The sequence below is a fragment of the Lithobates pipiens genome, unplaced genomic scaffold, assembly GCF_037356315.1.
Source record: "Lithobates pipiens isolate NorthernLeopardFrog02 unplaced genomic scaffold, aLitPip1_a1.2 Scaffold_28, whole genome shotgun sequence".
Lineage (NCBI taxonomy): Eukaryota > Metazoa > Chordata > Amphibia > Anura > Ranidae > Lithobates > Lithobates pipiens.
In genome coordinates, this window is record NW_027507789.1 from 46,273,738 (window position 1) to 46,288,839 (window position 15,102).

Below are 15,102 nucleotides of genomic sequence, written 5' to 3' on the forward strand. Positions count from 1 at the left end.
TGGAACATAAGTCTCCTAGCAATTTTTGTGGTGCATAAAATATAGTGGACACACCCCAGTATGAATGGCGCTTACCTTCATGTCTTCCTTTAAGAGATTCAGCTCTCTGTAAATCCAAATGCAAGTGTATCAGTACTGCTATTCCAGACCCTATGCCTTATTTAAATGGATTAGTCATCACAATATAAAGTCTATGAGGCAGACTAATTCCATTTAAATAATAATAACGATGATGAAGAATTGTTTAATACAAACCAAAAGTAGTTGTGAGAGGTTAATGGGCACCAGACATTTTATTTTATTTTTTTAAACCCGATAAACATATTTTGTAGCATCATGGGCAAAATGTGTGCATATAAAAACAGATAGAAACAACAGTATATTACCAAAAGTATTGACGCGCGTGCGTGTATATACACACACACACAGTTTAATGGCATCCCAATCTTAGGCTGGATTCACACCTATGCATTTTTAGTACTTTTTACATTTTGCAGATTTGCACTACAGCCCATTTAACATGGTTTCCTATGGAACATGTTCTGTAGTGCAAATCTGCAAAATGCACTAAAAATGCATAGGTGTGAATCCAGCCTAAGTCTGTAGGGTTCAATAAGGAGTTGGCCCATCCGTTACAGCTTTAACTCTTCTGGGAAGGCTGTCCACAAGGTTTAGGAGTGTGTCTATGGCAGTGTTTGACCATTCTTCCAGAAGTGCATTTGTGAGGTCAGGCACTGATGTTGGACAAGAAGGCCTGGCTCACAGTCACCACTTCTATTTCATCCCAAAGGCATTCTATCGGGTTGAAGTCAGGACTGTGCAGGCCAGTCAAGTTTCTCCCCCTGAAACTCGCTCATCCATGTCTTTATGGACCTTGCTTTGTGCCCCGATCTAAATCATTTGGTTGAGGGGGCAGGGAATTATGCCGTGGGGATTTTATTTTATTTTTTTGACAATTTCATGCTTCCATATATGTGGGAACAGTTTGGCGATGGCCCCTTCCTGTTCCAACATGACTGTGCACCAGTGCACAAAGCGAGGTCCATAAAGACAGGGATGAGCGAGTTTGGGCAGGGAGGAACTTACCTGGCCTCAGGCCGATAGAACACCTTTGAGATGCATTAGTGTGGAGACTGAGCCAGGCATTCTTGTACAACATCAGTGCCGACCTCACAAATGCACTTCTGGAAGAATGGTCAAACATTCCGATAGACACACTCCTAAACCTTGTGGACAGTCTTCCCAGAAGAGTTGAAGCTGTTATAGCTGCAAAGGGTGGACCAACTCAATATTGAACCCTACGGACTAAGACTGGGATGCTATTAAAGTTCATGTGGATGCTTTTATTAAATGTACATAGTATAACTGGATACTAACATTTATAGGCAACGTTGATCCAGGAAAAGTCAGATTGCCTCTCGGGGGATCAGTAAGGATTTTTATTTTTTTCCCCTGCTGTAGCAAATTGGATCATGCTTTGCTGGAGTTTTTTGCCTTCCTCTGGATCAACTGTGGGTGAAGGATTGTATGATTTATTGGTTGAACTAGATGGACTTGAGTTTTTTCTTTTTTTTTCCAACCTGACCAACTATGTAAAAGCAAATGTGCGTGTAGCGGGAGGCATCCCAAGGCTTTTGGTAATATAGTGTAGAGAGAAAAAAATAAAATAAAAAATAAAGCAAACAAAAAACATAAAAAGAAACCCAAAAAAAATAGATAAGCAGTGCAATCCATTTTGATACAAAATAAAGTACCTGGAAAGGAAAATAAACCAACAATTAATGAGACTATCACTGGGGTAAAAGGGAGGCAAACTGCTGAAACAAATAAATGAAGGCACCTAGAGGTGTACATACCGGCAGCAGCTTCCCTAACAACCTCCTATTATGCTGAAACTCAGGCTATTCAAACAGAAAAAGCTCCAGCAACTTCAGGCATTGTCTGAGCTTACAGCTTAGCCTTACCCATACCTTTTTTTTTTTTTTTTTATTGATCATCAATAACAGGTAACCTCACCAACAGAAATGTGCAGAAGGCAGGAAGAGGCAGACACTGTCAGAAATGCTGAAACTTTGCCTGACAGAACGGCCAGGGATTTGGTTGCAACAGGAAGGTTTTGGTGAGTGCTGTAGGTGCGGGCATTTCACCCCTGCTGCCATTTGCCCCCTTATCCCAATGACTGTCTCTTTAAAATTCTGCAATTTTCACAATAATGCTGCAGCTTGATCAAGAATAGCATTTGCTACCGATTACTGGTAGCTGTATTTACAACAAATAACAGTCGTCACCTGATGCAGAGGAGACCTGTCATAGTCACATACATTTGAGTCTTTGCTTGCCTCTGATGATTACTGGCCCTGTGACCTGTTTTGGGAAGGAGATTGACCATTTGTTGCAAAATCCAAAATCGGTTACGTATTTAGTAGAACTTCCTTCTTTACGTACATATGGCACGGTGCAATCAAGAAGCCTCCAGTGTAGTACAGTACCTTCGTTTTTTTTTACAGCCAGACAATAGGTTGCTGAAACTGATTTCACAAGATTCAAAATGGATCAGATGGTCAACAATTTTCAAAGCCCAGAATAATTCATTTGTATGAGCAATGTCATGTTCACAAAAGAGGCACTCCGCGCAACCTACGGATTTGGTTGGCAATCATCTTCACCAATCCTCCCTGCTTCGTGTCCTCCACCTGGAAAGTCCTTGTGAGAAGGTTGTAGAAAGACCCGTAGCCCACAGCAACTACAGTGCAAGTCAAACAGATGACATTGTAGGGCATGCTAAAATCAGGAGTAGGCAGGTTCACTAGGAGAGGCTCTGTATACAACCGCATGAAGTAACTGAAACCGTCCGATGATGGAAATCTGTTAGGTAAAGAATGAAAGAAAGGGGTGGGGAAGCAAAGAAAGATTACTTTCCGATTTTAAAAAAGTGCACCGTTTGTGATTAGAGGTGTTGACTGGTTACTTTACTAGACTTTTGATATTTCTCTCCTTTGCTGCTGGGCCCTTTAGGCCATACCTGCTCTTTCGATTTCGTGAATAAAACGGTGGTAACCGCTTAAAAGAAAAAAAAGTGAGAGGTGTACGGAGACTTGCTAACCCTTTAAGCCCACTGTCTGAGCTAGATTTCATATGTTTTTACTATTGATGTCACTGTGATGTCCGTACATGTGATCTTGTACGTGGTGATGACCTATTTGTTCGACATGTTTGAGGTTTCTGTATCATCATATGCTCTTTTAAATAAAGAATTGGAAAAAAAAAACAGGGCACTGTTTGCAAAGTTCTGATTTAGGCTCCAATTAAAGCGGTAGTAAACTTGGGGGGGGGTTCTGCCCCCCCCCCTGCAGGCGCATGCGCCAAAGTCCTGATCACAGCACAGTGCTCTGCAGTCCACAGCACATTCTGTATCAGCGAATGCGTGGGTGACGTCATCAGCTAGGAGAACGTTTGGGAGATATTAAATTGTACCTACTGGTAAATCACATTGTAAGCTTACCCGTAGTAGGTACAAGTTCTAAAACAAAGTTAACCACCGCTTTAAGGGCGTTTCTGTACCAGAAGCTCCCATTTTGGATAGAGAATAGGAAGTGGATAAAACCTTGTAAAGTTTTTCTTTGTGTCTCACGGATAACAGAGTAAGAGGAAACCTCTACAAAAAGTGAGGGAAACACCCTTTCAGCTAGTTGTCACCAGAGCAAGTGTCCCCAATGAAGAATTATCTTCAACTCCTGTTATGGGGACAAAGCTAAATTTTAGATTTTCTCTCTCATTGAGGGACATCAGTGTTCACCAGGTCAAATAGAGAGAGTGAATCTCCATAATGAGGATACAGACCTGGCCGGTTAGAACCGCTCACCACTCTATCCCCTAGGTACATTCCCCATCAGTTCTCAAAAATGAGGCAACAACCTGAAAGTCATGAAAAAAAATGCCTGTACATAAATGCAGCCTTAATGTGAGTGGGGGTCCACCAGGGGGAGCACCGAAAGTCACCTGGATATTTTCCTGTGTTCACTGCAATAGGAAGTCACTGAGCACCAAATCACCACTGGTTTTGGCGTTTGCTAGCATTGCATGGTTTTGAACATTATAATCTGAACTTGGTTCATTTATTTATCTCACATTTGCATATATTTTATAATTTATCTACTCTCTCTTTTATTATGCGATATTTTATGTGATTTATTGGTGTTACTTTTGGCACTGAATGAATATCACGGCTTATCACATTAATATTTGGTATGTCACATGGTACACTTATGACACATGTACATTCTAGCAACTAAGGAGTTTAGCACTCTGTAAGGCGACTTAGTATTTTCTTTGTCGCTTTTCAGACTTTGTCTATCACATTTATTTGGTTTATCCACATAACCATTTACTATATTTAATTGATAGGACTGTCGTTTCTCACTATATAGGGAGCGCCAGATTACTCTTGTTTTTTTATATATTTTTTTACATTCTAGTCCCTTTGGGGGGACCTAGCAGGGTAGGCTGCATACCTATTGCCCTTTTTTGCCTAAGCGCGGTTGTTTTTATATATTCTTAAAGTGTTACTAAACCCAGTAATATAATAAATATAATAAAATTGTTCACCCACCCCTCTCCCATACCCCACTATATACCTTTTTGGATGATCCGTATACCACGGTTACACGATAACCTGCACAATTTCTCCAGTGCTGACAGTTCAGGCAGGAGATTTCCACTACAGCCTGTGTACATGCCATTTAACACCAAATGAAAAACCAATTTGTCCTGAAGAAAATTGTGCTATAATTCACCTGTACACAGGTGAAGACAAGTAGTTGCAGTCATGTCAAAGTTTCAAAATTATGTTCAGATGTTAGGATTCGTTTGAACCTCATGAGGAGTTGCACCCTTAACATCCAAGTTTATTACCAATGTGGATAAAAGTCAAAGCCCTGTAAGCACCCTGGGTTAAAAAAAACAAGTAGTGCAGACATAATTTTAGCAGTTACCTTAAACACTTTTATGTGGCCAAATTAGGTGCCTTTTAAAGCTAATCTCCATTTTGGCTGAAAAAAACAAAACAAAAAAAGCACCTTGCAGAGCCCCCCCACATTGCAGTAATAAATCATGTGAAATACTTACAGTGTGGAGAAAAGTGGGCTTTCCTCTAGCTCGTTTGTTTTCAGGGTCCTTACACTGGGGATCAGAACACTCAGTACTGAAGGGCTAAACAGGGCAAAAAAATAAAAAATATTATAATATAAAAAAAATTATAAACTTAATACAGAATAGGATTAGACAGACATTAGGGAGATTTACTAAATCTGGTGCAGCTCTGCATAGATACCAATCGGCTCCCATGTTTTTTTTTGTCAAAGCTTAAATTTAACAAAACTGAAGTTAGAAGCTGATCGGCTACCATACACAGCTGCACCAGATTCTGAGTGCACCAGTTTTTGTAAATCTTCCCCAACGTGGCCGCAAGATTGTGGACACCTGACTGTCAAACTTGTTGGATATCTAACTTCAGAACAATGGCATGGAGTTGGCTTCCCTCTTTTTGGCTCTACCGACCGCCACTTTTCCAGGAAGGTTTTCCACAGGATTGGGGTGTACAGTTGTGCTCATAAGTTTACATACCCTGGCAGAATTTATGATTTATTTGCCATTTTTCAGAGAATATGAATGATAAACACAAACATTTCTTTCACTCATGGTTAGGCCCCTTTCACACGGGACGGATCAGTAATGATCCACCCCGTGATGATCCGCTCGCTCAGCAGGGATGGCTCCGTTGTCCCCGCTGAGCCGGCGGCGGATAACAGGGCGGTCCCAGCACACTGTGCAGTTACTGCCCTGTCAGCTCTCCGTTCTCCTCTATGGGGGATCGGATGAGCACGGACGTCTGTCCGTGTTCATCTGATCCGCTTTGCAGACGGATAGAAAAATAGGATTTTCCTCCGTCTGCAGAATCGGACAATTGCAGAGGTGGACAATAGCGGGTGTCTGCGGATGTTCATCCGCAGACACCCACTATCCCATAGGGATGCATGTATGCCTGCATTTCATCCGCAAACGGATGGCTGAAATATGGACATAATGTCCGCATGTGTGAAAGGGGCCTTAGTGTTTGGCTGAAACCATTTATCATCAACTGTGTTTACCTAAATCATAATGACAGCAGAAACTACCCAAATTACCCTAATCAATAGTTTACATACTTGGTAAAGGTAGCTGAACTGTATAAAACAGGAAAGGGATATAAAAAGATATCCAAGGAATTGAGAATGCCAGTCAGCAGTGTTCAAACCCTAATTAAGAAGAGGAAAATAAGGGGTTCTGTTGAAACCAAACCACGGTTAGGTAGACCAACTAATTTCAGCCACAAGTGCCAGGAAAATTGTTTGGGATGCAAAGAAAAACCCACAAAATAACTTCATGTGAAATACAGGACTCTCTGAAAACATGTGGTGTGGCTGTTTCAAGATGTACAATAAGGAGGCACTTGAAGAAAGATGGGCTGCATGGTCGAGTCGCCAGAAGAAAGCCATTACTACGCAAATGTCACAAAGTATCCCACTTACAATAGCCAAACAGCACAGAGACAAGCCTCAAACCTTCTGGCATAAAGTCATAAATTTAGCTTTTTGGCCACAACCATAAAAGCTATATATTTAGAGAGGAATCAACAAGGCCTATGATGAAAGGTACACCATTCCTACTGTAAAACACGGAGGTGGATCACTGATTTTTTTGGGGATGTGTGAGCTACAAAAGGCGAAGGAAACTTGGTCAAAATTGATGGCAAGATGAATGCAGTATGTTATCAAAAAATACTGGAAAAACATTTGCAATCATCATCCAGGAAGCCACGGATGGGATGTACTTGGACATTTCAACATGACAATGATCCAAAACACAAGGCCAAGTCAACCGGTCATTGGCTACAGCAGAATAAAGTGAAGGTTCTGGAGTGGCCGTCTCAGTCTTCTGACCTCAATATCATTGAGCCACTCTGGGGAGATCTCAATCTTGCAGTTCATGCAAGACAGCCCAAGAATGTACAGAAAATGGAGGCTTTTTACCAAGGGGCAGCTTTACCATCTGAGAAGATAAAGAGCCTCATCTACCAATACCACAAAAGACCGAGTTTTTTTGAGTGAGTTCTTTATTATGTGAAAATTCCAGTGTACTTCACTAATGATTTTTGATAATGTTTTATTAAATGTACAGTTTTACAGAATGTGGCACTCGGTTTCATCTTTCTGAGCCAGTGTGCGATGTGCCCTAGAGGGTGAAATTGTCCAAAATGTCTTGGTATGCTGACGCCTTAAGAGTTCCCTTCACTGGAACTAAGGGGCCAAACCCAACCCATGAAAAACAGCCCCACACCATAATCCCCCCTCCACCAAATGATTTGGACCAGTACACAAAGCAAGGTTTGTAAAGACATGGATGAGCGAGTTTGGGGTTGAGGAACTTGACTGGCCTGCACAGAGTCCCAACCTCAACCAACAGAACACCTTGGGATAAATTAGAGCGGAGACTGCGATCCAGGCCTACTCATCCAACATCAGTGCCTGACCTCACAAATGTGCTTCTGGCAGAAAAGGTCAAACATTTTCATAGACGCACTCCTAAACCTTGTGGACAGTCTTCCCAGAAGATTTGAAGCGGTAATAGCTGCAGAGGGTGGGCCCACTAAAGTTCACGTGTTTGTAAAGGCAGGTGTCCCAATACTTTTAACAAATTATGGCATGTTAGTTTTTAGGTCATATACAGAAGGTGAGCGCTAGCCCTGTGGAGTGGAATGACAAGGATGTGCTCACAGTGTGGGGCGTTCGTATTTGGAGACCGATTGTGATATATTTCAAGCAGGATTTTCACTTTTATGAATGTTGTGAACACACTGGGGCGGATTTATTACAACTGGAGAACTCAACTACAGCTTCCAGGTTTTATTGTCAAAGCCCAATTGAACAAGCTGAAGTTAGAAGACGATTAGCTACCATGCACAGCTGCACCAGATTTTGCACTCTCCAGTTTTAGTAAATCAATCCCATTGTTTGAACACACATTTAGGCCCCTTTCACACGGGCTTTCCGATCAGGTCCGCCTGTCAGTTTTTCAGCTGGACTTGATTGGACACTCCATTCAGCACTATGGAGCAGCGGATGTCAGCGGTGACATGTCCGCTGGCACCTGCTTGCTATCCGGTTTGCCAAATCCTGACAGATGGTGGCCTTATTTTCCATCCATCTGGCTGATCGGATGAAAAAACGAACAGGCGATCTGTTATCTGATCTCTCCATAGAGGAGAGCGGGACTCTGACAGGTCCATCTCAGCACAGCGAGTGGGGATTGACCTGTCATGCCCCTGCAGATCGATCCCCACAGAGCAAGCGGAGTCCATCAAACAGATCTGCCCATGTGAAAAGGACCCTTACTGATATGGATGCATTCTGAGATCCAGTGAACTATAATTTTTTGCATATCCGAGTACACTTTATAGGTTTATTATTATTTAGTGCTCCACTGTATGAGAGTCCCAAATGAAGATCTTCGCGTCTATTTCAGGTTTAGTTGTGTAACCCATCCACTTTGGGAAAAAAAAATAATAATAATGTTTTTAAAGTTATAGATATATAGATTTTATATGCAATTATTAATAGCATTGGTTATAACCGCTAGCAATAATCATTGTGTACTCCCATCAGGAACAGCTTTCCACGCCCACCCAGGAGAACGCAAAAGCTCTGCAGAGGGGATTCCCCCATCAACACCAACTGTGATGATGGGGGGGGGGGGGGGGGGGGGGAGCGATTTTCTTTCCTGCAAGAAAGAAAATCACTCCGTCTAGGGTCAGCTTAAGATTTTTTTTGGTCAGAACACAAACAAAAAAGGTTTTCTACATAGAGGGGTCTACAATGTTAAGGATTACCTCACATAGAATCCATGGTTCGGGTCCGGTGGGTACTCTGTCCACTTCAGCAGAGCTCTCTCAAACTGGATACTAATCTTTGTGATGGAATTAGGCGGCAGCTGAATTAACATCTCAAGGAGATGGGGGCGCTGGCGATCCTTGGCAGGTACATAGTGAATATAACCTAGGTGTAGAATAATCATTTGTGATTACAGTAGATTAGCGGCCCCCAACCTTTTTGGCACCAGGGACCAGTTTCATGGCAGCCAATTATCCTCAGCTCTCTTCAAACCACAAACCCCCTTTTCAACACAGTGGCCCCTTTATATCACAGTTCCAGTGTACTCTGTTCCTCTTCACATCACAGCCTCCCTTTACATTGAAAGGCTCTGTAACGTAAAGGGGGCACTGTGATATTAGGTGAACTGCACTGTGATATAAGGGGAACTACACAGTAAAGGGGCACTGTAATGATTACAGTGCCCCTCTAAAGTGCAGTCCCCTCAGCAATCACAGCGTCCGTGCAGTCTGACTCCCCTCCTTTACACTCTAACATCACATTTTCCTGCATCTCCTGCACAGGACTCCTACCTATGATCAGTCAGTGTGACCTCTCACGGCTCCTCCGCGCTGCCACCCACCTGCCCAGCCGAAGACGTCATTCTAACAGCAAGGCAGGGGGCGGGAGGAGCTCTCCATGCCAATCTGCAGCTCCTCTGCCTCCTGCCCTGCTGACCGGATTATAGCTTCGGCCCGGGGCGGATGGAAGAGCTGGGAGAGGACACACAGGCATGGCCACACAGCAGGAGGTGAGCGGCGGCTGTGGTCTGATCACAGTCCGATGCCACCGCTCACCTCCTGCTGTGCGGTCTGGTCAACAAGGCGGTTGTATATCTGCAAACAAAAAAAACCTGTAAGCTCATTATGAAATACTTACCTTAGAACAAGGTCCCCGCATCGAATGCCGTTCAACGCCAAAGGAGCCGACATTTTCCCCTCTGCGTTTCTTACGGGTTTGTGGCTCTGGCACTGTGAGTGGAGCCGCAATGACGTCACTCCCACGCATGCGCCGGACCTTCATTGCGCATGTGTCACTGACGCCATCGGCTGCATGCAGGGCGAATATATCTCCTAAACCATATAGGTTTAGGAGATATTAATTTTACCTATAGGTAAGCCTTATTATAGGCTTACCTGTAGGTAAAAATGTCAAAAAGGGGTATACTACCACTTCAACAGGCCCAGGGGTTGGGGACCCTGCAGTAGATGACAAAACACCTACTTTGAGAGGAAGAAAACAAAATTAGCAGTTACATAAGATTATATATATATATATATATATATATATATATATATATATATATATATATATATATATATATATATATATATATATATATATATATATATATATATAGTCAAAAATACCAACACATGTCAAAAGGAATTTCCATATTCTAATATCTAATGGCCAATCATTTACTCCTAGCCTTATACCTTTCATACATATTGTATATGGAGGGCACTGATTGGTAACAAGGCGATTTTGATTTGCATGTACAGGGTGACAGTCTAAGTCAGTGGTTAACCACTTCAGGCCTGGAAAGTTTTATCCCCTTCATGACCAGGCCATTCTTTTGCTATTCAGCACAGTGCTACTTTAACTGGTAATTGCGCGGTCATGCAATGCTGTATCCAAAGAAATTTTATATAAAGTTTTTCACACAAACTGAGCTTTCTTTGGATGGTATTTGATCACCATTGGGTTTTTTATTTTATTTTTTTTGCTATAAAGCATATCCAATTTTCATAACATTTAGGCCAAAATGTATTCTGCTACAAGTCTTTGGTAAAAACAAAATTCTCAATAAGTGTATATTGATTGGTTTGTGCGTCTACAAACTATGGGATATATACACAGAATTTTGATTTATTTTTATACTAGTAATGGCGATGATCGGCGACTTATAGTGTGACCGATAATGTGGCAGACAATCTGACATGAACCGACAATGACATCACCAGTGACACAAATACAGTGATCAGTGCTAAAAATATACATTGTCACTGTAATGACACTGGCTGGGAAGGGGTTAACATTTAGCAGTTAACCGTGTGCCTTCAATGTTTACTATGTGCACTATGTACGGTTTTACTCCCTGTTTAGCAAAAAAAAATTAAAAATAATATGGCACATCGCTACTGTCGGTAGAGAGCTCTGTGTTTTTTTTACCAACTCACAGCTCTCGTCAATTGCTCAACAGATTCCAGCCATAAATCATTAGCCAGGACCCAGTGATTGGCTTGTGCTGTTGCAAAAGACAGCACAGCCAGGGCGGCACACAGACTACTGGGAAGTGCATGTACGTGATCCAGTGCAGCAGAGCCGGTCTGTCGCATGGAATCTGCGGTAGGCGGTTAAAATGGCATGTACTGAGAATGATATCAAAAACTATTCACCAGAGACATGTTATACTTTTTGCACTGACACAGCAGGAAAATTAACTTTCCATTTATCAAAAGGTTACCATGCACACTTTTTCTACAGTGTGAACATATTATTTAACTCCTGGGTCACCCACCTACAATCTATAATTACATTGTGGATATCTGATAAATGCTATTGCTGAACTTCCTTGAACACTTACTTGGCTTGTTGTCCTTGCCCTTGGTGATGATGGTCAGTGTATGGACATACAGTCGGAGGTACCAGGGAACAGTCTCCAGTATCATTACAGGGAAGGCTCGGTATGGGTGGTTGTTGTAAATCATGGTGTTGATCACACCAGTTTGAAGACCGTAACCACTCACATAGCGTTCAGCATGAAAAACAGGGGGCCGTGGCTGGCCTGTGTGGGAAAAAAATAAAAATAAAAAATAAAAAACATTTAATTATTTTTACAAATGCACTCCATGTAGTTTGATCAAAAAAAAAAAAATAAAATAAAATAAAAAAAAACCACAACGGTAGTATGCGATTATATCATGGTCTGTAACCACTTGTCTACCGGTTACATTTACTCCTTTCCAGCCCAGGCCAATTTTTACCTTTCATTACTGTCATACTTTCAATGACAATTGTGCGGTCATGCAACACTGTACCCATGTGAAATTTTTTGCATTTTTTTTCACACAAATAGGACTCTTTGGTTGGCATTTAATCAATACTGTTTTATTTATTTATTAATTTTTTAGCAAAAAAAACCAAAAAACAAAAAAAAAAAAAAACCTAATAGTTTTTTATAAAATTTTGCAAACGGGCAATTTTTCTCCTTCACTGATGTGTGTTGATGAGGATGCAATGATTGGCATTGATAGGCTGTTATAGATGTCCCTTTTACACAAGCCAGATATCGGCACTCCTCTCCTCATGCCGTCAGCTTGCGGAAAGGAATGCCAATAACCGACTTCTGTTTACATCCTGACCAGCTGTGATTGGACACAGCTGATCATGTGGGTAAAGAGCCACTAATTAGCTCTTTACCTCAATCTGTGCAGGATTCAGAGCACACTGCGATCACAGATCAGGCCACGGCAGGATATCATATGACTGGTGCACAGTCATGTTGGAACAGGAAGGGACCATCCCCAAATGGTTCTCAAAGTTTGGAGCAGGAAATTGTCCAAAATGTCTTGGTATGTTGACACCTTAAGAGTTCCCTTCACTAGAACTATTGGGCCAAGCCCAACCCCTGAACAACCTCACTCCATAATCCCCCCTCCACCAAATTATTTGGACCAGTGCACAAAGCAAGGTCCATAAAAGGCAAGGATGAGTGAGTTTGGGGCAGAGGAACTTGATTGTCCTGCACAGTGTCCTGACCTCAACCCAATAGGAAACATTTGGTATGAATTAGAGCGGAGACTTCAAGCCAGACCTTCTTGTGCAACATTAGTGCCTGACCTCATAAATGTGCTTCTGGAAGAATGGTCAAACATTCCCATAGACACACTCCTAAACCTTGTGGACAGACTTCCCAGAAGAATTGAAGCCATTATTGCTGCAAAAGGTGGGCCAACTCAATATTGAACCCTACAGACCAAGACTGGGATGCCATTAAAAGGTAATGTAAAGGCAGGCGTCCCAATACTTTTGGCAATATAGTGTATAACCCAATTTTTTGGTTAGATATAAAAGAAGTTAGTAAATAAACACTTTAAAACTGAAGACACTCGTGGAATGGCGCCAAACTTTAGAATGTAACCTCCTGACGACCAGCGCATGCCAATGTACGTCGGCAGAATGGCACTGGTAGGCAAAAGGGCGTACAGGTACGTCCCCTTTAAGAAGCGGTGTGGCGGGTGCGTGACTGCGGGGCCCACGGACTCTATGTCCACCGGGATCCCCGCGATCATGTCACGGAGAGGAAGAACGGGGAGATGCTTTTATAATAAGACAGTGATCACAGCTCTCGAATTGAGGGCAGTGATCACTGTCCTGTGTGTTAAAGCCCAGCCCCCTAACAGTTAGAATCACTCCCTAGGACACACTTAACCCCTTCACTGCCCCCTATTGATTAACCCCTTCACTACTAGTGTCATTTACGCCGTAATCAATACTCAATTTTATAGCATCGATCGCTGTATAAATGACAATGGTCCCAAAATAGTGTCAAAAATGTCTGACGTGTCCGTCATAATGTCGCAAAAAAAAAAAAAAAAAAAAAAAAAGAAGATCGCCGCCTGGGTACTAATATTTATAGGTAAAGTTGATCCAGGAAATATTAGATTGCCTCTTGGGGGATCAGGAAGGAATTTTTTTTCCCTGATGGAGCCATTTGGATCATGCTTTGCTGGAGTTTTTCACCTTTCTCTGGATCAACTGTGAGTGAAGAATTGTTTATATAGGATTGTATTTTATTTTTTTTTAAACTAGAACTTGAACTAGATGGACTTCTGTCTTTTTTTCCAGCCTAAATATAATGTATAATATATATTTCCAGATTTTGTACAAGAAGAGAGTACCACAGTATTGGCTGACAGTCTGCAGCACTCAAACCCGCTGCTCAGCAATCCTCCCTTTGCTGGGATACAAGTGGTCCCAGCAACCAGTGATGTCACACGTGTGTCCTGCCCCTTGTAGCAATTTTCTCAGCCCAGCCAACGCCCCCCTGCAGATTGTTCCTTCTCCCAGTTCCCACCCATGCCTGCCTGGCTACTGAAGGTATGCTGTGTACTTGGATGGATTTTATAGTTGCACTCTGGTGGGTCTATATGATGGAAAGGGGCATTCTGATGGGAACAACTGACTTAAGAGGGGACTCTGATCCAGGCACCTGACTTAAAGAGGAAGTAAACCCTAATGGGTTTACTTCCTCTTTCATTCCCTGCAAAGGCAAAGCATAATGGACTGCTATGCATCGCATAGTAGCCCATTATGTGTCACTTACCTGACACAGGAGCCAGCGAAGTCACCGCTGTCCCCTGTAGTTCGGCGCATCCATCTTCTCGTGGGGTCTTGCAGCTCTGCCGCTGTCATTCGGCGAAGCCGCCACTCTCGCGCATTGCGCATGGGAGCCGAGATGCGCGGCATATTCGTCATCGATGATGCCACGCTCAGTGCGCCTGCGCGCCGCTGTCTACGGCACATGCGCCATAGACAGCGGTGCCCGTTTTCGGGCAAATATCTCCTAAACCGTATAGGTTTGGGAGATATTTCTTGGACCTACAGGTAAGCCTTAATCTAGGCTTACCTGTAGGTCAAAGTGGTTTGTAAGGGTTTACAACCACTTTAAGAGGCACACCGATTGAAAAACCCGATGTAAGGGGGCACTCTGAAGGTGACAACTGACATAGGAATGTCTTAACGGAAACGTGACAATAAATATTGTTGAAATGCTATGGAAATAGCAAATTTCTCAGTTATTGATAGACATACAGTGACTATAATCTGTTTCAGGCATTGCACAAACTTGAGATTCGGATCTCTGCTGAAAAAAATTTTAGTGACTGGAAGTCAATACCCCCACTCTAGAAATTCAAGCCTGTACCTTCCCATTTCAGCCTGATCCAGTACGCTCATAAACAACACTGCACTTAATAACCAGAAAAAAAAATAAAAAATAAAAAAAAATAAAAAAAGGGTCTAATATTGCAGATCTACAAAAACCAAACTAAGCACAGCCTGCTGTAAGGTCATCTGTCAATTGTTTTTACTGTTCCATGGATTGTCTGATGGCGTCACCGAAGTCTATGTA

General features: G+C 42.4%; 1 protein-coding gene across 1 annotated transcript in view; it reads right to left on the minus strand.

Annotated features, from left to right (window-relative positions):
• Positions 1–274: 274 nt before the first annotated feature.
• The window catches only part of PIGT (phosphatidylinositol glycan anchor biosynthesis class T), a 38,047-nt gene continuing 23,219 nt past the window's right edge, over positions 275–15,102 (minus strand). The window contains exons 9-12 of the mRNA XM_077459172.1: positions 11,554–11,754; positions 8,924–9,089; positions 5,125–5,208; positions 275–2,865 (exon numbers count right to left, since the gene is read on the minus strand). Of these exons, the coding sequence (XP_077315298.1) occupies positions 2,613–2,865; positions 5,125–5,208; positions 8,924–9,089; positions 11,554–11,754 (704 nt within the window). The 3' untranslated portion in view covers positions 275–2,612. The remainder of the gene's footprint in view (positions 2,866–5,124; positions 5,209–8,923; positions 9,090–11,553; positions 11,755–15,102) is intronic.